The following is a 25,839-nucleotide window of genomic DNA, read 5'->3' as shown; positions in this document are numbered from 1 at the left end:
AAAAACGTAAACAAAAGCGGCAACAAATCCAAATCATATCAATCAAATTTGAGCTGAAAAAGTGAAAGTACGACTAAGACGATTTCAGTCTTTATCAATTTAGAATATATTTCTTAATATTTTTTGAAATTATTCATAAGTACAATTTTACGTTATACCATTATTGGTTTCTTGAACCCTGCTTTGAGATTATAACCAGCTATTTTTATTTTTCTGTCTGTTTACGTCGAGTGCTTCAGATTCCTTATTTAGCCTTTAATGAACGAGCGCATTTTTCTAGAACAATGACCACTAGATCGACGGAATTTTAACAAACTAATTGCTTCATTACTAAAACAAGAAAAATGCATGATTAACATCGCTTTTATCCGCTTTTATGGAAATTTTCAATAGTAATAGGTAGAATATGAACACATACGTCGTATATGAACAAACGTGGACATACATATATGTATATTTACTATACTGTTGCGATTATAGCGACATTAGATTGGAAAGTTTTGCCAATTTTAGAGATTTTCTCTATCTTATTTAGGTTGAAAAAATAAGCTACATTATATTTGCTAATATCAGAAATTTCCGTAGAGACACAAGTAAACGAGTAATGAGGATACGAAGTGTGTGATTATATCGAGTTTTCAAGGAGTTTACGAATATTTTTTTGGAAATTCTAAAATTATTTCGAAAGAACAACGTAGATAAAATCAGCTTTAAAATTGTTGCAATCAGCTAGAAACACAGATTCATCATAACATAGAATCTTATATTGTAAGTCTATAAAAAGGTCTTTGCAGCACACGCGACATATTGCCAAACGCTACGCGCAACAGAAAGTTTTGTACGCTCCCAGGACTTTAAAGGCTCGTACAGAAGAATACTACACAATACTTTTTGTTACAAGTGCATCAATATTTCAATCAATTAACGCTTTTAGCAGTGAAAAAATGTTATTAATATCTCAAAGTGTTTGGAGATGCAGGACCTGAAAGTTCTAATATTGTTTCACTAGTAATTAGGCATGAGTTATAAAATCCTTTTTATGCACGTTGCAGCGTGCATGAAACGTCAATTATAATTCATGCGTAATAGATTGAGAGGCGTGAAATATGTATTTTCGTATATTTCACTTTTTTTGTAGAATTCGTAAAAATATTTAACGATGTAAAAAATTAAAAATTTAAAGGAAGTCAGGAAATATAATTATCCGGCTCAGTTATCAACAATCTGAAGCAATTCGTAACATTTAATCAAATTTTCTAAAATCATCATTCGCAATACTTCTAAAAGAAGATTCGATAGTTTGTTGGTCTATGAGGCAAAGAGTAGAGTCCTGCATCTTGGAAGGAGAACATTTTCAACAGTTTTTATTGTTTTTTTAGTTCAGTTTTATTTGTATTTTAAGTTAAACAGTTAAATAAACTTCGGTTGAAAGCCAAATTAGACTGAAAGGGTTTCTTAATGTTGAAATATCCGCGCTTCTTCCACAATCCACCGCGAAGGTTAACTCAAGGTGAATACGAATAAATGGAAAACACATGGCGCCTCGAAATATTATGTCACGTAAACATTCCAGACATTCCACTGCGAAGTCGTTAGCGCCCGCTAAAGGGGAGAGTCCATTTAATAAAGAGATAGCTCCGAAGAAACTGGGTCAATGTGTCATCGTAGGTAAGACAGAGTTTCGAAACGTCCAGACGAATGCCAAATAAGGATAGAATATCTGTTAGGCACGGAGAGAGAGAGACAGGACGATAATATTGCGGTTTTTCTCCCAGATGTCTCTTTTATTCGTTCCACCATAACCTCAAAATATTTATTTTGATTCGGGTTTAATTAAAAGATCGTTAATATTACGTTATTTACAACTTAAATGTATGAAGTCTAACTCAGGCATTTGCCTTTTACTATGTACTACGTTGAAATTAATATTCCTTAATGTTGTAATAAACAGTGCAGTGTAACCTTAAGAAATAAACTAAATTACTTTAAGGGAGTGGACGATCGTCCCGTTGTATGCTGTGGAAAAGATTACAAAACCCAAGAGATGATGGTAACTGAGCCTGTTATTGCATTTTCGATTAGTGTTGCCAGAGGAGTGTGAAAAATGCTATTCTTGAAGCACAGGAAGTCCTTATTTAATGAGAGAACATTACTTTTAAAATGAATATTCAGTTAAATGTCTGGTACAAGTTGAACTTCCGGAAAAACTTATTGAGGAACTGTAAAAAACCGGGTAAGAATTCTTTTGCAAAATGAGGCACCTCCAGTTTTGCTGCAGGACTGCCCTCTCGCCTTAATATAATATTTTTCGCTTATGCATGAAAGTCCTGCTCAGTACCATTCAAACCCTGTTATAGCGAACCTGGTCTATAACGAACGAAATGTCACGAATGTACAAAGTGTTTATTTAATTATGTGCTATTCTTGTTCGGATATAACGAACACATTTATAAGAACCATCGGTTTTAGCGAACGCTTTTCGAGGAAGAATTTTTTAGAGTATTGTTTTTGTGGGGATAATCTTGTCACCGAGGAATCCCCATATAATAGTCGATTGTGCCCGATTTTCGATTCCATTAGTTGCATTTTATTAGTATTGGAGGTTAAACTTTGAGCAACCTACAAATCTGTCGATGTCCATTTGACTTTATATAAAATTAATGTTAATCCCTTCAGCTATAGTTTACATCCCTAATCAAACACAAGTGAACACAATTAGCGTCAGCCAAGACGAATATTGTATATGTATGGACATATTGACTAGAATTGGATATAACGGACGCCCGGCTATAGCGAACAAAACCTCTGATATCGTGTCGTTGTAACCCCGTTCGATTGTATATGGCCTCGATGGCCTGTAATACCGTAGCAACCTAAAACATTTTGATGTGTGCTGAAATTGTGTTAAAAAAAACCGAACAAATGGGCTTAATAAACAATTAAAAGTATTGCAATCAAATGTGGCCAAAAGCCCGATAAAGTTAATTTGGCGTTAAAACGAGTTTCAACGTTTGAGCGATGGGCAAATGGAATTAATATTTTTGTGATAATGATTATAGTTGATGTCAAATTTGCTCTGCATGTTACAATCTATTGATGCATGAAATAATAGGCGCAAGAGGAAGGGTAAATGTAATTGAAATGTAGCAACATGAAATATCCCTCAGTTTTTGATATGAATCATAACTTATTTTAATTGCTTTGTTTTTTTTGCCAACCAATCATGAGGATATTTGAGGATATTTAAATTTTAATTCGTGAGTTTTTCGCATTAATTGAAAAAATCGCATTCACCCAGATGTCACACCTACTAATCTTTTATTTGTTGTACAAAGTATCGTTTTCTCTCATATAACCAAGTCTGTATCTATTACCATTTACGAGGTGCCTATGCCATCCATTCTTCTGTTGAATAAACTATAGCTGTAAATTTCTAATCTGATTTAGTAGTGAGATTTAGCAGATCGTAATTGCAAAATTTGCAGAACTGCTGCATAGTTTATAACAATTCTCTACAATTCCATAAATGCACAATTTCGGCTCTCGCATTAAAATATAATACGAAAATTAGCAGCAAACTCACAACTCACTCAATAAAACTTTTCTGCTATTAAGCAGTTAATTAAGCACTATATAGGAAAACACAACTTAAAACAGGACCTAATCCCCCTCAGTACCGTCGTATAATGAGCTTGCCTAAAGAGCCATTTACGTGTAAACAGATTTTTCTCAAAGAGAAAATTATTGTACCCACATGGCAGTTTGAAGTGTTGTTATCTTGAAATAATGGTACCCATATTTGGGTTATAAGTGTACGTAAACACTACATTATAGTTACTTTAATGGCATGACATAATATTATCGAGTTAAGTAAATAATAATATTAACACCGTTTAGGAAGTGGAGATGAGGAGTGATGGTGGTTATTATTATAACGAAGAACAAACATTTCGCTGGGTACAAGGTAGTAATATAACTATATATTAGTATGAAGAAAAAGGACGACAAGAGTCGCCTTGTTTTCGTGACAACATAATAAATCACTAATTACTGTTAGTTGACGGTGAAATTTTTCCTACGGAAACCTTGACTCTGGCTCAAACGCATTATGTAATAAGCTTCCATCAGGAATGATGAAAAATTTGATACAATCAACAAATATATTGATCAAAAATGTGCAAACATGCTTTAGACGTGCAAAATAAGCAAATCTGGAATGTTTAATGCAAACAGATCGTGTGTGTGCCGAACTAAAAATATCGATGCACTTGTGCAGGTGATCCGATCCTGTTCATTATTACGCAAATCGCGAGTGAAAAATCTGTTAATGGTTAACGAGATGTGCAGGGCCGGAAACAGCCCCCTTCCGAGGCCAAGACTGTACGATAAAAGATTGAAAATAGGCGCTGGTGCCTATTAATTAAAGCGAGTCCCATTGCATTTAACCCCACGAGTCAATTTATTTTCCACATTCCTCGCTCAATTTTTCTCTTGCCTATGTAGGGCACAAACTCACAAAAGGGGCATGCTAACGGCTATTGTGTCGTAAATTTGAATTCAGAGGCGCCTTTTGAAAATCTGGAAATGGATTGCGGGGTAATTCACGAGAATTTAAATCAAACAAGCCACGAAGCCGCGCCTTTCTACTAGTGGACTTTGTAGTTAAAAATATTAAGGATTTGTTTATAGCAGAGATTTGACCATGGTATCCTATGTGAGATTTACATGCACTTTACTTCCAGATTCGAAAGAAATTGCTACGATATACTGTTTGAAAGAGGCACTAATTCAGTAGGAATTCACTCTTCCAAGGATCTTTACCTAAAGTTTAAATGACAAACTCTCCTAGATATATGACTCCTACAAACATCCTCTAGATAGGTGTTACTTTAACACCGAACAACACCCATATCAAGGTAAACCATCAATAATTTCAGCAAAAATTCTCAAACTTATTGCCCATTGTTCAGTCAGAATACAATGACATAGTCAACAGGATATTACCGTTCGAGCAAATCTATATAAAACTATAAATTCCGCTGAAAAGCTCTATTCTATTATGTACCTTATATGGTAGGTTCTACTACACGGTACTACCCTATTTAACTTAGTTTTGAACCACTATTACTATTCGGCACAAATCTTGACCCACTTTACGTTATCTTATCTTATTGTCTCGTATAATATTGAAACAGGTTTGAAAATTTCTTTAGATTTCCACATATCCATCTTCTGCAAGTTACATAATTCAAGAAATTGTACCATAAAAGGCCCTCAATAGGCATAATACGCTCCCATTTCGTTTCACTATAGGGATCATTACTTTTGATGCGTTTTAATCAGCAAATCGTCTGTTAAAAGTTAAAAGTTAATTGAAAGCTTCCGAGAAATTTTATGAAGTGAGGTTTATTTATGAATTAATGTTTTATACACACACAAGCATTAGCACTAAATTAAGGAATATTATCTTCCTTTGATAAACAATTTAGCTATAGTAGTGCTTGGGTTGAGGTTTCAAGCTTGGGCTAGAAGTGCAGTTGCATGGCTGCCAATTTTGCGGTTTATGATAACAACGTATCTATTAACATTAATTAATTAGAGATATAGTTGGAAACTGCTATATTGGATTTCGAATATTCAATATGCATAAGGATAACGAGGTATGATAACGCAATGTGCTTAAAGACATGAAACTGACGGGTGATCCAGATTTAGTGTCCATACGCAAATACCATTAGAATTTTGAGAGTCAAGGTATTGAAAAATGGAAATTTCGTAGTCCAATGTGGAAGGGACCTCCGTTATTTCTGGGGTAATTTCGTAAAAATATTATTTTCTAATATTAATTCTGAGTCTTATTCACACATTGCGCGCAATAGTGCGCATTGTGGCAGCTTTTTGCACATTGTTTACGATATTTTTTTGCGACAATCGCCTTAGTTGTTGATATTCATTATCATGATTTCATATCGTTTCAAAGTCCACACCAACCTTAAGCATATTATTGTTCGAATCGCTGCTTAGAACCGCACTTCTGAAATATGTGCTACATGCATGCATTAACTCATACAAAGTTGTCACTACATTATCGCAGCAGGTGTCGGATTTTGCTTACATCAACATAAATAAATGAAATAAGAAAAACGTATTAGAAGTAACAATGTTTGTTACAACTTTTTGCGTTACAATCTTTAAAAATAGATCAAAGAGAAACCAGTAAAGGGACAACTGACTTATAAATTTTCGCGCAAAACTCTAGTTATGCAATATTAATAGATACATGACTAATTATTTTTTCATACACTCACTGCTTATCTATGACCGAAACCATAATGTTGATTTAAAATACTTGCGTGTCTGAATTAAAGGTGTGTTTTGCTTATCGTGAACATCGATATTTCTATTTTAAGGGTTTATGTATACGCGTACTTAAAAAAGATGTACTTGTATGTCAGTCTTTTTTTTAACAGGCGTACGAGTGGTTTCCAAATTTATCAAGGCTTGAATAGGAAATAGCCTACCATCGGCTAAGTCAAATTAAAGTGAGTGCAACCTTATCATAGATTAATTTTTTTTTGAAATCGTGAAACCCCACTACTAGACCCTTGAACTACACAAACGTTTACTGATGAGCACCGAACGATCGTGAACAGAAACGGACTTGTGGGTAGTTGCATTCTTAATATCAACTAATTAATCCCTACAATGTACTAAATTTATCTTTCCGTGTATCTATATGAAATTTACTTCTCGGGAGCGTCATTGTATGGTATAAATTATCAGCATCTTGAAGATACAGGGAACAAGTAATAATCTTTGAATTATTATTTCCTGGACTTTTCTAGGACAAATCTTCCAAGCAGAAGGTTCCGAGTTTATCTTGGGCGGTTTTTCATATTATGCGTTTACGTTTCTCTAGAGTTAAATCCAGACGTTCCCACAGTTCCAGATTAACCAGAGCTCCACTTTTTCTTGCGCTTTGATGTGGCTGACGCAGTTTTTTTATTTCCCTCAACAACTACAATGTAAAGCTTCTTTTGGATTCGTCCTTTGCGGAACTCAAAGGTTAATTAAAAAAAAACTTACTTCGCAGGCTTTGATTTATTTCGCAATACAATAATTAAGAGTTTCCTCTTAGGGCTTAATTACGAATACTTTCCTGCCCTGTCGTGGCCGTCTGGCACTTTTTTTTCCAAAGGGAAACAGCAACAATGGGATTCACAATTAGAGCCTAATGTTCTTTTGTTGGTGGAAGTGTATAAATAGCGATTGCCCTGAAACTTTTATTGCGAATGCGTTTCAGTGTTGTATCAAAAGTTTGAGGCTGATTTTCGTCCAAGTCGATAAATTCAAAAATAAATCCGAGTAATGATCCTCGTGCCAATAACAATTTGTCATTACACGAATACGTGATTGTATTTTTATAGGATCCGACTCCGACAAGTTGTACACACCAATATTTCGTTTGCTGCCAAATTTGCGAGGGAATACCGTTACATCTACATCAGCTGTTCATTTAGCTTTCTGACGCAGCCTCAGGTTGTGTATACATATAAAAAAATATCAGTCATTAAGTGGATACTCGAGGCTGTTATCTAAATTTACATGATCGCATCAGGCAGGCCTCAAAATTTGCAATTTGTTGTTATTTTTGTTAAAACGGGAATAAATCTGACGTACGAGTTATCGACCTCGCTCTAGGTCACAAAGCCGCAATATATTCGGATGACTAATTAAGACAATTAGAGTGACAAAACTACCGGTTACATAAACATGTTTGAGGAAGATTTTAGCGTAAAATACAAATTAACGTCAGCCATTGCACAATAACATAATAATGATTTCCACATTGTCCGCAAAATTCGATAATGCGGTCCTGGAAATCGTAATTTCGCTATATGGCCGAACGAGGGTTCGCATTATCCGAGCAATCTGGCAGTTTTTAGCCTCATCATCAATTGCCAGATGGAGATTTTACTGTATATTGCTGACAACAATAATTGCAAAATTACTAATCGAGTTTGCTGATTGAAACCGACAATGGGTTGTAATGAATTTCACGTTTTGGGAAACAGGATGCGGTGCTGATCGACGGTTGAAAAATAAAAATTAGAGGAAAATTACTAACTTATCATGGGTCTATAATACAAGAAGAGAAAGATTTAGATCTAAACTGAGACTTGCTAATATGTCTTTTGCCTGAAAATGTTAAGGAATGTATCAGTAGTACCTGGGTCTCTTTCGATCTTTCTCGAACTTTTGATTGTTTACGGTTTCTTATTGATAAATTCTTTGCTTGTGAAATAAGGGACTCAATAACGAATTTAATCAAGTCGTGCTTGAATAGATATACTTTGGAGAAAATATTTATTCCAAGTTTTTTAAATTGCCCACAATGTGAAATACTTCAGCTTCATTTATTCCGTGTTGTTTCTTTTTTTACTTTATATGTCTAGACCGCTTTTGATTTCAACTTTAGAAACTTGCTATTTTGCATATTAAAAATGCCCTGAGAATACCACTGTGTAAAATACCACCACAGATTATTTCAATTTTGCAAAAAATGCATATACTCCCCAAAAAACTTGAAAACTTTGAAGTATTAAGAGTACGAACTAACTCTAGTCAGTTGTCCGCGTTTTGTTCTGTGGAGGCCATGCTCATTAATGCATTCTATGTAGTTTGTGTTGCAGCACGAACTACATACAACAGCAATAATAAAAAGTCCCAAAGTAAATTATTGAATGATGGCAAATTTGTAAAGAATTCGTTTTATGAAAGCTGATCTGAATTATGCACAGAACCCTAAAGAAAAAAATTGTAGGACTTCTCAATTTCAAATCCTAGAAAGGTCTGAAAAATGACAATTCACTGAATTTATTCGCTGAAACTTGAAGCTCTTTTAAAGAACCTGAATGACTCAAATCATTCTAGGATTTCTCGATTCCCAAAGCCAATTTTTACGTCAGAAAAAGGATTCAATTAGTGCTGAATTGGTTCGCTGAAACTTTAAACTCAGTTTTAAAGGATCTGATTAACTCAAAATAGTTTTAAGATTTCTCGATTTCAAGGCCGAACTTAAACAAGCTCGTAGAAGTATGCAATTGAAACCAAATTGATCCTAAATTAACCTGAATCTATTCGATGTTTTTAACCACGAATAACTTTTATCGATATTTTGAGCAGCGAAAGGATTTGAAATTCAGTGAATTGATTTATATTATTCCAAGCAAACAAGTCAAATCAGACGCAGATCAGCACAGGATTTTGTGCCCTAAGAATAGCTTTTAACATTGAATATATAAATTATGAAACCTGAATTAACGTAAAGAATTCTGTAAGTCCTCAAATGGTTCTAAAGTTGTTTTTATGATGCTCATTACTTTTCTCTAATAACCATTAACATACCTGGTGGAAGTCATTATAGTCCTGATGTCGTTGTCTGTAATGATTGTTATTATCATTCTTATGATATACGTAAGTACTTGTTGCTGAACAGTAAAGTTTTGTTTCAACGTTAGGTAATAAAGGTCATTGATACACTTAGTAAATCATATTATCAACTTTATAGCCGACATTTTATCTCCAGCTTGAACTCTAGAATATTTTTTTTATTGAAAAGTTTCAATCACCTTTTACTGCATTTTTTTACTCTATTATGTTAACTATTTCAGTAATTAAGCCATAAACCACAGTTTTGCAATAAATTGTTGATCGTTTCCTATAAAATTCCCAAAACAATACACCTATAAAACAAGCAATAATAGCATTTTATGTCATTTTTTTGCAAATATTTACAATCGTCTAATTCTTGAGGAATTTTAGGAATGTCACATGCACTGATAACGTTTTTTTGTAGTTTACATTGACTTTATTTACTACTGACGCGAATCAACACGTATCGCTTGAGAATGTCGGGAGTAAATACAGGGTCCAGCAATAGTGCATCATATTTCCTTAGCTTCTGTACCAATATAGTTAATAATTTTTTTCTTCTACAGGGTTATACAGCACATAAAGACGTATTGCCGGAAATTATTTTTTAATATACAAGGTTCATATAAAATTTCGTTGCTTTGAAGGTAACTTCTCAATTTTTTGTTATTTTCGAATTTTTCATAAAATTTTAAAGTCAATTTATATAACGTACCCTATCTTCAAAACTTATCGTTTCAGAGTTATTCGGAAATTTTTGAAAATGATCTTTTCATATTCCCCGCACTGACCTGTCACTTATACTAACTTCTCCTGCTACCCGTGGCTGACTAATGTTTGAATGTTCAATTACATTTATTAAAATCGCTAATTCGTTCATCTTACTTCTGACAGTTTTTGTTCTTTGCTGTTTTTTATAGTTGAGACTTCCAGTTTGCAGAAATCACCCCAGTAATCTATTAAAGCTGATCGCTTCTAGGTGGTGTCTCGCAGGAAATCGAGTAACATAAGATTTACTGGCCAGAAAACATTTTTTTAATTTTCTCCCAAAACAAAAATCATATCAATCTAATCTTTCTTTCAAAAATTCATTATTTTCAATAAGAATATCCACAATTTTTGAAAGTAATTACACATAAAGTTCTGACAAATGAATAATTATTTATTATTTTATGTCCACGACAACGGTAAACTGCACATTATGATAAGCATATTTCATCAACCACAGAAGATGTTAGAAATCACAAAATTGTCAAAATGACATTTTTCATGACTATCCAAACATTTAAAAGCTAAAATGTGGCAGTTTTTGGGAATTTAGAAATGTCTGGGATTAGGGATAGGTTAATGTTAGCGAAAGTTGTAGCTTTTTGAATTCTGGACACGATGCCGTTGAGAAAATGGGGGTATTCCATTTGAAATAAGTAAATTATTGAGGATTGAGATCAGGCAACTTCGGACTCCTATTTTGAGGGCTTGTGGAAGACTTTTAAAATGAAAACACGTCAAAACGTATTAGGCCCTACTTGGACCCCAGGAAACTAATTCCGAAATTCACAGCAGTTACCGCACTATACCGATTTCGGTGGCACGTTACAGCCGTCAAATTCGCCAAATTGTTCCGATTAACTCGAAAACGGTAAATTTTAAAGGTAGGACACCTTACATAAACTCTCGTTAAAATTTTACGAGAACTGAAAAAATACCATAAAAAATTGAGAGTTCCGTTTAAAATAACGAAGTCGTATATCGTCACATTTTTTTGGGGTCACCTTGCACATTAGAAAATAAGTTCTGGGAAATTCGCCTTCATGTGCTGTGTAACGCTGCAGAAGAAAAATATTGTTAAATTTATTGGCATATAAGTTAAGGAAGTCTGACGTACTATTGCGGAACCCTGTATGTATTCAAGGAGATACTTGCTGATGTTCACTGCCATATTCTGGAACAAAGTTTTGTATGTGTGGGGTCTTCTATATAATGCAATTTAGCTGGAGGAAGGATTGTTGCGCAAAACTAGATTGAACGTTTTGAAACAAAAGCATAGAATTTGGCACGATAAAAATTCCTTTCCACCGATAAAATGTGTAGAATTATTATAGCTAAATAAACTTTGAAACGGGCATTTCGTGCAGAGTTTATAAATCTAAAAACCACGTTCAGTTTATGTATGTAAATCGACCGTATGTTATGTGGGAGGACGCATTCCTTGTCCAGAAAATTGCCAAACAACCGGACGTTTTGGGAAATTTACCGGTTATAAAAAATGTCTCTGCGGACATTTTAAAATACCTTTGATCATGACGATGATAAAAATCTGAACTAAATGGACGACGAAAGACATCATTTATCACAATAAGAGTATTTAGTTCTTCTAGTTTATTTCTGAATCAAATTCCTCCATCCCTCTCTTTCTCTAGTCTCTCTTCATCTCATTTGAGTGGAAATGTATAGACACAGGATTAGCGTTTCAGATTGACATGGCAAAGGAGCCTTGTCATAATTAATTACTATAAAACAACCGATACAAGGTGTTAATGCCATGTCAACGAAGGCAATATCGGAATGTCTGGAAACAATATAAACGGTCTTAATTTGCATTCATTTAACGCCATTGTTTTATTTACACATTTATCAATGGCAAATAATCCGAACTATTTATTGTCAATAATTGCAGTTTGTTAGCTAATAATGACGTGTAATTGCATTATATAATTGTTTATCATGGTATTACGCTGAATGTCGGGAAAATTTCAAGAGAACAAAATATGGTACTTGATTGAAATACTTAAAGAAAAAACGGACATTAATGTAAGAGGAAATTCAGTACTACAGTAGGAAAAAAATTAATATTTCTATATCGTGATAAAAATGGTGAAACACATTAAGTAAGAGCTTTATTGGATTCATGCAGGAACATCAAGAGCCGGAACACACGCATACATATGATTGATCGCAGAGTATGAAATTTAGAATAGCAATACTCTGAATTATTGCTTACAGCATCACGCAGTACTCAAGAAAATGAACAGTACCTTAAAGCTGAGAGTAGTTTTTGATGGGAGTGTCTAAACGAAGAAAGAAAGTGAATTGAACCATAAACTGAAACGATTAAATTTAAACAACATACCTACGAAATTGGCGTTGAGGAAAAAAGATATCTCCAAGGGTGGATAAACGAAAATCAACGAGATTTACAAAGAATTTTCTGGCGAAAAGGTGCCAATCAAGAGGTGCGCCATTGTAGGCCTAATATGATAACCTGTGGGGGGCACTTTCAGGGCACTTGGAGTGACGAGTTCTGTTGTATCTCTATGCATAATGTAATATTTTATTATCTGCCTTAAATTGTTTCATCACATCCCTAAAATTATTTCCCCTGCGAGACACATCTTTATGATTTTATGAGTGGATTGTACCTTGTTCGAAATGGTTTGTTTCAAGATACAATCAGTTGTTGCATTTAAAAATCCTATTGGAGGGATTTGCATGCTTCATATGTTTTTATAGATGAATAATTTAGGGATTGTTAATAAAACGATTTCAGTATTCCTCCAAACTTGTTCAATACTTCTTAAACGAGATTTCGCTTTAGCATAAATTTGGAATAATTGGAAGTATTATAATGAAGCTTCTATAAACGAACATTTTACGTTGCTTTTGATTGTATCTATAAGGTTTTTGGATAAAATGAAATCTTGCTCATGCAAAAATCCCTATTACCGTAACGTTCGTTCAGAGTAATAAAGCAAACAACCAGTTAATTCTGCTGATAATTTGATCCTGAGCAGATAGTTCAGGATTATGTAGTTTGACTTTGTGAATAAGATTTATTATGGTTTCAATAGCTTTTCGTTAGATGAAAATGTAATAATTTTTCTGGAAATTTGAATGAAAGGCCCATTATTTTGTTACAAATGTCCATGCTCCCAGGTACCTACTTCAGATTAGTTTATTTTTTCAACTCGTTTAGAAAAAAATGATCGATTTCTTGCTTACTTATGGTAAGTAGATGGAAGTCAATTCATGCGTTTTTCTCAACCCCATTAACAGTTTGTCGTCCTTCATAACCCTCTAAAGAATGTAGCAGGTATTGGGGTCAGAATCCGGCAATCAATGCGCTTTCGCCAGTTTGTTCCACTGCAAATCCTGGATTATTAATCATTCAAAGAATTTTTATTGATCGCTCTCTTATCTCCATGCTTCAACTCACTGATCAAACTCTGTTTACTTTTCCAATACTATTGAAACACCTGATTTAACTTTACCTCTACGCTTACAGTGACACCACTATATTCATAGTTGGAGCCTTGTATAGATCTTCAGATCATCATCAGGTTAGAGACCCCAGAGGAGTAACTTTATCAATTTTTTTAGACGATTCCCTTCGAGTACATTGTGTTTTCAAACTTTTTTTTATCAGCGGCTATACCGTTATCACCCATCTATTTAATCCTTATGAGGGCCAAATTAGACACGCATAAATCTATGTTTATTCCCGCAAACTGCGCCTCTGAAACTTATGGGGACTCACCTAATTTGTTAAATCCCAAATGGAGGAACACCCAAATGGTCAAAGTCCTCATGGCGTCCGGGCAAAACAACAATTCAAGTGTAACTTTCCGGTATTGGGGAACTCTTCCGGTTTGAGAGTACTCAAACAGGGGCAGCGGTCGGATTTGCAACGCTCTCGGTCCAAATACGCATAATTATGTGTCCGAATTTGGGGGTATCCGTCACTGAAAGTCCCACTGTCCCGTGTCCGGTGGATTACGCGCCTTTGCAGGTTATGTTGCGGTCGAATGATCGACGCACGATTCGTCTATTCGTGATTATATACGCCGGCAGACTGACTTAACCAGAGGATTGGAGGAAGCGGCTTAGTTCTGTTAAACGGTGTTTGCATACGTTGTTGCCGCGTTTTGTTCGCGTTTTTTCGAATATTTTAGTCGGAGGTGCGTGAGGGCACCGATATTATCGATGCGATTGCGTTTTACGCGGATTTTTAGCGGTGCGTGCTTCATTTTGGAGAAAATGGCGGATGGGGAATAAGCACTTGAAATTGGGTGTTGCAAACCACTGTCCGGGGTTGAACACAATATACATAAAGACACAGGCGATTTTTTGTGATTTGGAGAGGTTGATGTACTGTGTTGGAAATAAAAAAAATTATTTTTAAAATAAAGCGCCGTGTATTTTAGAACAAGAAGAAAATTAATTATACAAGGCCTTTCTTAACTTCGTGCAGAACATTTAAAGGAGTAATATTGGATGTATTTCATCGATAATGGATTCGCAGGAATGGATGCATTCAAGAAAAAAATGTATAATAAACAAATGTGCGCAAATGCTTCGTTTTCAAAATACAGGGTGTTAAAATATACATAAAAAAACGTTATCTCTAATTAATTTCAATATGTTTCCAATTCAATTTGTGAATTTTAGCCTGCAATTTTCTAGTAAAAAGCTCAACATATTTAAATTTACTCATATTTTTTCCATGCGACAGTGGCGTACGTTTAGGATATCGTTTTTAACTTCTTTTTACCTCAAAAAAGTTAATTCAACAAATTATAATATAAAGACTTATTATTCGTTCCTATGGCAACAAGGCGTTTATGTGTCTTAAGTGAACCTTGCCCTGATTGTAAACCAACTGCCACTTAAACGTTAGCAAAAAATTATATTTATATTTTTTATATCAATTGAAAACCTAAGTGGAGCCGTATTAGAAATATCTAAAGAAAACGTTTTGATTTCTTTTAATATATATTTTAATACTCTGTGTTTTGAAAGCGAAGCATTTGCGTGCATTTGTTTATTTAGAGACTTTCTACATGAAATGTATCCAAGATTACGCCCTTAAATTGGTTACACGTAATTAAGAAACAGCATGTGTAATAACTGTAGTCGTGTCTGCGAAATAACCGGTTAGAAAAAAGGCGTTTTGGGTACCACAAGATATGGCATCACATAATGTAACGAACCCTAAAATTAAAAAGAAGACTGGATTCTTAGTAAGTAATTCTGTAAAAAATTATATGTGGATGAGCAGCTGAAATACAAATCGTCATTTTTTTAAATAGACTTTTTCTGCTAATTTTCTCATTCTACCTGAAGATCTCCCTGTAACATATTGCAGAGTTGATCTGCCATTTAAAACTCATCCTATGTAAATTACAATCAATTCTGAAGAGTGTCACAGTTTTTTCACTGAATCAGTAACAGGGGTTTTCGTCTAAGTCCTAAGGCGAACGTTATTCTCAGTTACTTTTAATTGAAAATGATGTGCAATTTCACCGCCCCAAAGACCCTTACTTGCGTGTGAGTCATTGTTCCCGGACAAAACAAAAGAAAAAATGATCATTCCCTTCTAACGTATATAACATTTTAAAGCATAATACTGCCATAATCTTGGGTATTATTGCAAAATATAAATAAAATATATGATTGTCTATCTAGAAAATATTAGTTATCTTGGGTTTCAAATATTAGCTAAGATTATGAATTTATTCATTCTCTAGGGTGAACAATATGTTAAATGTGCAATTCAAATATTTACTGATAAAATTATGTTTGTAGGCAAAACTGCATCAAAACGTGAACATTAACAAAGCAAACAGGAAATGTTGCGCATTTAACCCAATAACTTTAAGGCGAGATGTCGCCATAACAACGCACTAAAATACCTTTCTTATTACTTACCCATGCTTCGCTGAAAGTTGTCCTTTAACAACGAAAAATCGGCAACAAGGCCTAACATCCAGATATTGGCAAAAACTGATAAAACTAATGTATAAGAAGGTGTGGCAATTTTTGTGATGGAAGAAAAATTTCAGTGTAGCAATCCTCCTACATAGCAGTAATGCGCCTATTTAACGAGGCTTTTTGCAAATTGAACTTCGATCCATTTCCAGATTTTTTAATATTCTTGAGTACATTTCATATGCATACGGAGAAAAGCACAATCAGTTTAAATGGGAAAATATAATTGATAGTAATTTTTCAAAAATTACACACACGCATTAATTAATTAGGTGGAACGAATATGAATTAAATTATATAACAGAAACGTGGAAGCAAATTCGCTTTGCGGACATTCTACTGGTTCAGATTCACAATTACAGATAGATATTGAAGATAGAATTATTAGGAAATTTCCAAAACTCATCCAAAAAAGAGCTTCGCAAATAATAAAAATTCCAAGTACCATACTCATAGTAAATAAATCTCAAAATTGTCCTATTTTTCATAAAGAGATTACATGAAAACTATGCATAAAGGGATAATGAATATTCAGGCACAATATTTTAAAATATGCATAGCCAGTCAATAGTAATTATTTCAGATTTCCATTTCCAATCCATCCATTATGTAAATCAGACAACGCATTAAAAATTGTGTATAAAATTATTAGGCCTATACAGAGTGCCATATTGTTCACATATTTAGGGTATATGATTTTATAAGTATATATTTCCAAAATATACAGATCCTATATAAAGAGAGAAATACTGATCAATCGAGAATCTAAAACTTTCAAATATTGGTTTCTGAGTTCTGAGTGAGTTTTTTAATCGTTCATTTCGGATATCTGTTAATCAAAGATAATATTTTTTAAGTGAAGAAATTTACAAAGTTTTCAGTATATGCGTAGTTCATGTTGTTATTCTTCAGATGCATTTGAGTATTAAAAATTAATAAAATTCTAATTTTTAGAGTTTCTCTGAGTACATTTTCTGATTTCGGTGATTTAAATTTTTCGACATTCAGATACTAAAATTTCCAATTTTTCATAGCACCTGCCCACAAATTTTCCTTCAGTCTCCAATTTGCCCTATGCTTGTCAGATGAATCTCTGAATTATTTTCAAAATTTCCAATAAACTGTCTCTTTTTTATTCGGGTATCCAGGAACTACGTTTCGTTCCAATTTTAACGACTGCAAAGCACAATCATCACCAGGACAGTGCCAAAAATTTGGGCAGTAAAGTTCGGATGAGTAAACATTGTATGAGATATTTATCTCAATCCGATTTCCAAATACATTTCTGGCTATTCTCGTAGATATTTGGGGAACGATCATGGTGTTATTGCACTTTTATAATATTATGTATAAACTGAGAATTAGTGTTTATACTTAAAATAAATCAATCACCTGTGGCGCCAGCCTTAATGGGCTGATCCAAATAAATAACGTTTCGTCGCTATCTTTTAGGCTTATGACCATATAACACAACATTTTAATACAGCCCTACCCAAAACAAGATTTATTGAATTATAAAACTCAGAATAACCGAATTAAGACATCAGTATTTTGTCGTTATTAAGTATTTCTATTTAATATGATAAGTCTACTGTCGTGGAATCCGTCCTTCCAAGCGGAGATTTGGGGTGAGTTCATGGAGACAAACTGCTGTGACCCGAGGGGCTCAGATTGACCAATCTTCATATAAAATAACTAAAACAACCTTTTGGTGTCATCCTGTGTAATGACAAATTAATTAGAACTTTTGGCGAAATTATTATTTAATAATAATTAAAATAAAAACGCCTACAATTAATTTGAAAGGATTATCAAAATCGATATAAAAACTAAAAAGGCTTTGCGAGACTGAAAAATCATAATATTGATGTTGCTCGGTTTGTTTTTCGTCAAAAGTTGTTCATTTGCACCTCTTCTAGTCCGGGAGAAACAAAGTGAATTTTTGCAATATTCTGCCTAGGGATGCGTTCGATGCAATTTTATTTCATTGAGGGGGATTTCGAGATCGTTTAGAACTGTTCCACACAAAAAGACATTTAGGAAATATTCAAGTGCAACACCGAGGGAGTAAAGTAATTCCAAAGGCTAAAGTCAGAGATAATTCTAGCTACGTTTATTATGTCCCAACGCTGTTTCCGGGGATTTTAGAAGTTTAGGGATTCACACGGCGAATCTGACACTTGCAATCTTGCACTGCAAAGGACCAAACTTAATTCAAATTAATTTAATTCTGGAAGTTGAGCTGAAAGTTGAAGAGAGTTTGTGCTAATTGTTAAAAAAAAAATTTTCATTCGAATTTTCTGCAGAGAAGAGCAGGGAAATCCAGCTTATGGGGTATTATTATTGAAACTCCTGAAACTGTCCGATTAATATTTAACTAATGTCTTGCGTTGCAGTTTCCCTATATTTTCATTTATATACCCTCCTATTCAAATTGATGCAATTGGGAATTTAGTAAACCTCTTTGCAGTGAGTCGGATTTCATCCATATTTAGTGAAGTTAAAAATATTTGCGTTCGCCATTTCTGATTCGTTTCCATTTTCCTCGCTGCTACGATAAATACCTTACACAATCCAAATTTAGGTATTCTCATGTAGAAACAAAAATACTCTCTGTTTCATTGCCGTTCCTTAAACACAATTTAGCTGCCGTAAAACGGAAAATTTAAATTCTCGTGCATCCAATAACTCGTGTAAAGCACCAAATAGCGCCCTGGTGGGCGTCTTTAATCTGCAACTCTTTACAAACTTGCGACTATAAAGTGCACGAATTCAAAAACTTTTTAGGTAGCAAATACGCCAAAAATAACACTTTTATTGCAAAGAGTTGGCGTCTTTATTGTGTTACCATACAATATTTCGTGATGATTTTTTTTCAGTTGAAAACAATGCTTAGTCACTCCGGACACTTTTCCCTGAAATAAAAGTCCTTTTGTGACGCCAATGCATGATTTGGCCAAGAAGGCACGTCTGACCTTGGCGCCCTCTAACGGTACGGATGCACACGCGATCACGGAAGACACAGTGGCGTCTGCAGCAGGAAGTGCAACCAAGCAGGAAGAAATGCAATGTTTCGGCTCGGCTGTGTTTTAGATTAGAATTTAAACGATTTTCTCTCATTTCGCTGAACAGATCAATTTATAAAAGTATGAGTAATCAATAATAGGACAAATTCCGCCACCTGTAAGTGCGCCATATTTTTCACCAGTTTGGATATAAATAAATCGTAAAACTTATCCGTAAATTGGGCATTGAAACGAAGGAATTCTACTCGCATATACTATTCCTACAGAATTAGATAATACGAAAAGTTGCACTCGGAATGCATATAATGATATTAAGTTAGCGAACTAAAACGTACCCTCTTACGCCTTATTGCACAGTTTAAGTTTCTGCAGTACTTAATAGTGTAGACTGTTTTAGAGAACTTTGTTAGCAGTTATAATTGGCGAAATGCTAATAGTGGAAGAGTAAAATTGTTTGTTTAGTTAAACAGAGTTTAATTAGCATGAGCTTTATGGCGAATGTAATGCATTCGATGAAAATAGCAATGGAGATGCAACATTTTGTTTGAGGGGTCAATTTATAGATCAGTTATGTAGGTCACGTCTAAACCGGGGTTTGGGTTATCGTGGGTTAAATCCAGGAGCTACCTATTATTCTGATTTGTGATTTTCAATTTCATTATCACATTTTCTAATTCCAATTTGTGTGCAAAAGTGTGCGAGCATAAATAATGGGTTACGGCAGAGTTTTCCTGAGAAATATGTCCATTTGGGCTGAATTAACATTTTCCCATATGGTTTTGCTTCAAAGTAAATTGGATATTTCAGTTTTCTCTTGGGGCGTTACGCCCGTAAAATTTACAATTAAGCATTATCCTCATTGAGTTATCTAATACTAAACGGTAAATACATATGTTTCTCATCCAAATTACTCACACAAAATTACCACGACTTTCGCCTCTATAGCCCCAACTGACCCTCAATCTAACTTCTTACCGATTTCAGACCCCGACCGAAACCTCTAGAGTTAATTTCCCAAAGCGTCATTAAACCCTCGTAAAAGATCAGTTTTTGCCTATATTTTAATTCATGGCATCATTATTCCGGGATCTGATATACTGAATTTATTTAGTTTTCGAGCTCTTCTTCCCTGAGAAATGTGGTTTTTGGAACACAAGTGAAACTTCATTAATATAAGAGCCCAGACAGGAAGTGGAGCTATTTGTCCCATGAAAGAACTTTTCTAAAGTTTTATACATCGTAGACGCAACACCGTGTTATTTATTTGACACGAAAAATCCTCGACTTGAAGGGGGCCTTAAGGGTGCTCCTCCCTGCCGGCGACACTTTCATCCCTTTTAAGTGCGAAAATAAGAGAAGATGTTGTAATGATGCTGATAATGATATATTTCACGTGCGGTCCATAGTAGTAAAGCTGGCAATGAAGATATTAACAACAGTGATGAGAAAAACTCCGAAAAGAACGCAGTTCTTGATTAATTTAGCTCTGGCAGATTTTGACTGCCCTTTGACGTAGTACCGTCCTTTGAAGATCAGAAACATGGCGACTGCCACTTGAAGGGTCAGTGAGGCGATGATTAAAGTGAGAGTGATATGATAGGTGTGGCTTCCTCTGTTGAATTCTAGAAGATACCTCATTTGGTTAGCGTTGGCTGTGATAAGGGCGATGTCCATTAAACCTGGAAACGAAGTTAAAGAAGTCATCAAAACACAATTAGCTCATTAAACGTGCCGAGAAAACGGAAAGTTATCAAAATTTCAAGTACGAATGCCAAGTGGAATCAATTTAATTGGACAGAAATTCAGTTCATTAAGTCTATTAGGGAATTAAAATTTCCTGAAGGTACAGAGAAGAGGAATTGATAATTTTCAAGGCGTGTTGGAAAATTGGGTTTCGAAACGAGGATTATATTATGTATGAGACTCCCTATTTAAAACTCAATTATTAAAGAATTTTACCTTGTGCAGCCGTTTTCTTCCCAGCAATTTCATACAAAGAAATCCTTCTTGTGTTGTCACTGGAACCGCCATCTTCGGACTCGATTATGGGGATCGCTTCTTCGTCTTCGAGGTTCTTTTTTGCCCCGTCTAAAACGTCTATGCAAGAAATAAACCCGGACTAAACGGTAAGCTTATTAAAAGTTTCCAGGAATAATAGCCTTCAAGTTCAAACAAAAGATTGCTGCAGTAATTGAAAGTTTTCACCTGAACAAAGGAAACTTATAAAGAACTGCTTTGTAGGTCCGGTTTCTAATAATGAAACTCGAGTTTTATTTGTCACGACTGCAGTCTTCTTAGGCAGTGTCGTGCAATGAAACAGACATGTTAGTAAAATATACGATGAATTGTTTCTAATTTCTCCTTAAAATCACACTGAGTACATCGTCTATTTTTTTAAAGGAAAAAATGAAGATTTCGTAAATTTTTAAGGAAAATTTTGATATATAAAAAATATGTCTAACAGAAAATTTACAAGAAACAGCTGGAAAAATTTATCTTCCATGAAGGATGTTTTTAAATATCGCTAATCGAGCGAATATTCTATCGTAAGTTATTTCTTTTAAGATTTATCCCCTCGCAGATAATAAATCTTTCCACGAAATACCACCCAAGTTTTTAAAATCCGGACCTGGATTTCTTGCCCTTAAACTGAAGCCCATTTCGTTTGCATTTCAACCACGATTTTCTCTGTTTTATTTTTATGTGAAAAATCCATCATAAGCATTTTCGATTTTTTTTTTCATGTCACATTTTAACTTTAAAAATTAGACCGGCATGCGATAAAATTTCTCAAATGAATACTGCAGAGAACTGAAAAAAAGCTTTAATAAATGTTTAACAAATTTTGGCCATTTTATGGTATAACAATCTCTATACATAGAAACGCATTTAGGGCCATTAACTGTCTTAAGAGATGCTCAGCGAAAGACTAAACTTTAAAGCTGATGGAAGTTATTTAATTTCATCTTCGGGGTGCAAAATGTTTAAAGTGCGAGAAACAAAACTTCAAACAGAACATATTTTGAAGAACTAAACCATACATAGCAAACATTGAAATTAAAATTAATCGCTTGCTACCATGCACCATCCAGTTGCAAATATCGGGAAATCGATCAAACTTGTATTTGAAATTGAATGGTGATGGTGGTTAACATTGGATAGTTGTTACAAATTAATTTAAATTTCAAAGTACTGTAATTTTGATAAATGTATGTTAATTTTAATTCATATTTGTATGGGATAATTTATTCCTCAAGCAATTTCCTTTGTTAAGATTAACTAAATTCATTTAAATTGAAAATATAATTTAGTACGAATCGAAAATAAACTATTTATTTGAACTATTATCAAAGATCAATTGAAGTACGATATATTGATTTTAAGCGTTTTCTTACATTAAATATATTATACTATTATTAACTCAATATGAGAATTTGCCATCAAGTCAATAAAATAATTAATTAATGTGCATCGAAACTTTACTTAACTTCTATATTTACTTAATAGAAATGTGAACAAACTTACATCGAAGAAATTGACCCTTGTAATTTAAGGATATATATAGTTTTTCGGATATATAAACCTAGGGGTACCCCCTAACTGCATAACCTGTAATACACCACTTTCATGCGAGCACATCTTGATAATTTGCCCCCAATATAGCCAATGCCGAACCCTACATAGAATAAAACCGGATCTACGAGAGAATCTCAGCACGATAGAAAATCAAAGAAACGTCATTGACTTTCTAAAAGACATTGATATATATAATTGTATATAGTGTAAGTTACAGATTATGTAAAACACCGTACCGAGTGCCAATGAACAACGCAGTCGAGGCACTATAATATCAAATAAAAAAAAAAAAAAACCTAGGGGTAGTCACGGGGACACTTATTAGTATTTCAGATTAGTACTTAGTCAAATGTTATGTTTTGATCCCGTCGGAATAATAAAACATTAAAAAATACTAATGATGGATTTTTCGCTGATGAATTATCGGAGATCATATTTATAAATTAACCGGGTTTCTACTTAAAAGGCAAAAAAAAACGTATTTAAAAATCGTGTTTTAGCACCGGTATTTCGGGCCTTAACTATGATTTTGAGATACGCACTGAAAATTCTCCCTTGGCGAAAGGAAAACTTTAAGAATTTTCTGTATTAAACACTTTTTATTACGCATATAGTTTTAAAATTAAACATTGGCAAAATGATCGGTCAATTTACGTTTTTTCGAAACCTCATAAACTAACGCTACGTTGGAAATATTGTACATCCTGCAAATTAAAACGTTCCAAAAATGGCAACGTTTCTCTAATTTAATCAACTTCGAAACTCTTCCCGTTCTGAAAATTAATTGAGAAGGTCCCTTCTCAACTTTTATTTTAATGGTGTTACGCTTAAGTCAAATGAATTTATGCGGATTACTCATAATTCCGTTTGTGCCCACCTGGTGTGGTTGATTGGTCGACATTTGGCTGTTCATTGTTATTATGGTCAGTAAGAAAGCCTTGTGGATTGCTAAGGTCCAGGCCTTGATCGTCGGTGTCCATGTGCCTTGGCGTTGTGCCAACTTAAGGAGTTGATGATAAAACAAAGCTGTGACGTTAAAAACACTTCATATTTCGTTTTAGGATAAATTTCAATCTGTCTATAACGGGGGAAATGATAAAACTATAAGAAACACGGCTGATCGACCTGGAGAGCGTGCGTCCTCCGAAATCCAGGCGGGCTTTCGTGTTGTAGGAAACACGTAAACTTTAAAAAGTAACACAAAACGACAGCAGCTCGACACGAAGTCGCGATTTTCCGAAACAATTTCCCGTAAATTTTCACGCGCCGTCAAACCCCTCTTTGTTCTGAAGAAGGAAACGGGAAACGCCACCTATGCGACATTGCCAGGATCGTACAATAGCAATTTACACTAATAAACAATAACGGTGAGCTGGAGATAAGGCCTTAACCGCCGAGGTTGTTTGCGCTTCGCCGTAATCTTGTCTTTTGTGGTTGACATATTTCTGGTTTTGAATGATTTCAATGTTTTTGGTACCACGCGAAGCTGCTGGTTTCGAGGGGAAGAAGATATGGAAAGTGAAATCCCTAAAAACAGTTTGTAGATAAGAAATCGGCGGGGTCGAGAATGATCAAAATTCGTGAAAGGTCATGGAGAGGGAAGAAAACTGACAATCTTTAATCCAAAAAAGGCATAGTTTGACTAAGCCTTGATCGGGCATGCTTGGTTTTCGGTTTCTCACTTATACAGGGTGGTCCAATAAGAGCGCCTCGGACGATTACGGCTTTATTAATGGTTTTGATGAAAAATTGTTTTTACACGTAAAGTAGCGACCAAAAGTTTAGTAACTTTTTAAATTTTGAATTATTTCAAAATTTTTAAGGGCAATTTTATTTTTTTTAGAATATTGATAAACATAAATTCACTTTCTCAAATACCAGTAAGAAAAAAATTGTTTATGGTTCGAAAGAATGTTGTTATTGAATATTTGCAGTTTGTCGGCGGACAAAAGTTTGGAAACTGCATTCAAAAACAGAGTATTATTCGATTATATTGGGTTAATATCGCAAATTATTTTTGATCAGTTTAGCAATGTGCCTAAAACCAAATGTTTTTCGAGTGATTTGAAAAATAAAATAGTGGAGTTATATTTAAGCGGTCAGCGATTAATCGACATTTCAAGAAATTTACAAATACCAAAAGGCAGTGTTTCCAAGATTTCGGAGAGGTATCGCAATGATAATACCATTGCTAATAGGAGTAGAAGTGGAAGACCTAAAAAGCTAACAGCAAAAGCAGAAGCAATCATCAAAAAGTTATCAAATGGAAATCCTAGATTGACCGCTGTTGATGTGAATTATTCACAAAATATAACATCGTAGTGTCAGTAACAACTGTAAAAAGAACACTAAATAATCTAGGATTATTTGGACGAAGACCTACAAAGAAACCACTTATATCCAACAAAAATCGTAAAGCCCGTTTACAGTTTGCAAATTTTAGATTGGACATTTGCAAAATGGGGCACTGTCTTGTTCAATGATGAAAGTAAATTCCAACTCTTCGGAAGTGATGAAATACAGTATGTTCGACGACCAGCAAGGAAGAGATTTGAAAAAAAATATCAAATACCTACCGTTCAACATGGTGGCGGTAATGTCCTAGTTTGGGGTTGCTTTTCTTCATCTGGTGTGGGCCCTCTAGTGGCTATTGATACCATTATGGACCGTTTAAATATAAAGAAATATTGGAAAATCATATGCTTCCATTTGCAGAATGGTAAATGCCCCTACAATGGATCTTTCAACACGACAATGATCCAAAACATGCTTCGCGTTTGGTGAAAAACTGGTTAAAAGAAAAATTTGTGCATGTTTTAATATGGTCTTCTCAATCACCTGACCTTAACCCAATTGAATACCTTTGGCATAAATTGGGGAAGAAAATTCGTAATTCTGACATTTAATAGTGCAGAATTATTTGCAATTCTTCAACGGGAATGGCAGGCAATTCCTGTAAATGTTTGTCAAAAGATTGTGGAATCAATGCATAAACGATGCTTAACTGTGATTAAAGCCAAGGGATATGCCACAAAAT

The 25,839-nt window shown here is 34.4% G+C and overlaps 2 protein-coding genes across 4 annotated transcripts in view; both read right to left on the bottom strand.

Annotated features, from left to right (window-relative positions):
• LOC136344591 (cysteine-rich motor neuron 1 protein-like) overlaps positions 1–14,303 on the bottom strand; it is a 110,599-nt gene extending 96,296 nt beyond the window's left edge. Inside the window, exon 1 of one of the 2 annotated variants that reach the window (XM_066292212.1) lies at positions 13,970–14,303. In XM_066292212.1, the coding sequence (XP_066148309.1) occupies positions 13,970–14,021 (52 nt within the window). In that variant the 5' untranslated portion in view covers positions 14,022–14,303. The remainder of the gene's footprint in view (positions 1–13,969) is intronic. The other variant, XM_066292209.1, reaches the window with a different exon arrangement.
• A 6,300-nt stretch (positions 14,304–20,603) lies between these two features.
• On the bottom strand, positions 20,604–24,146 carry LOC136344366 (ninjurin-1-like). Of its 2 annotated transcripts, none has more exons than XM_066291751.1 (3): positions 23,680–24,146; positions 21,186–21,323; positions 20,604–20,905 (listed from the first exon to the last, which is right to left on the bottom strand). In XM_066291751.1, the coding sequence occupies exons 1-3, from the start codon at positions 23,780–23,782 to the stop codon at positions 20,616–20,618; spliced, it is 531 nt and encodes a 176-aa protein (XP_066147848.1). In that variant the 5' UTR covers positions 23,783–24,146; the 3' UTR covers positions 20,604–20,615. The 2 variants fall into 2 exon arrangements, with proteins under 2 accessions (XP_066147848.1, XP_066147850.1); XM_066291753.1 differs by having other exon boundaries at positions 21,186–21,314.
• Positions 24,147–25,839: the final 1,693 nt, after the last annotated feature.

Source organism: Euwallacea fornicatus, chromosome 17, assembly GCF_040115645.1.
Source record: "Euwallacea fornicatus isolate EFF26 chromosome 17, ASM4011564v1, whole genome shotgun sequence".
Classification (NCBI taxonomy): domain Eukaryota; kingdom Metazoa; phylum Arthropoda; class Insecta; order Coleoptera; family Curculionidae; genus Euwallacea; species Euwallacea fornicatus.
This window is presented reverse-complemented; position numbering and strand designations above follow the sequence as displayed.

Excerpts from the sequence above, each read along its gene's own strand:
- LOC136344366 (XM_066291751.1), bottom strand. The coding sequence starts at position 23,782 with ATGGACACCGACGATCAAGGCCTGGACCTTAGCAATCCACAAGGCTTT. Across the intron at positions 21,324-23,679 it reads CGACCAATCAACCACACCAG|ACGTTTTAGACGGGGCAAAA; the intron begins GTGGGCACAAAC and ends TTTCTTGCATAG. Across the intron at positions 20,906-21,185 it reads GAAGAAAACGGCTGCACAAG|GTTTAATGGACATCGCCCTT; the intron begins GTAAAATTCTTT and ends CTTCGTTTCCAG.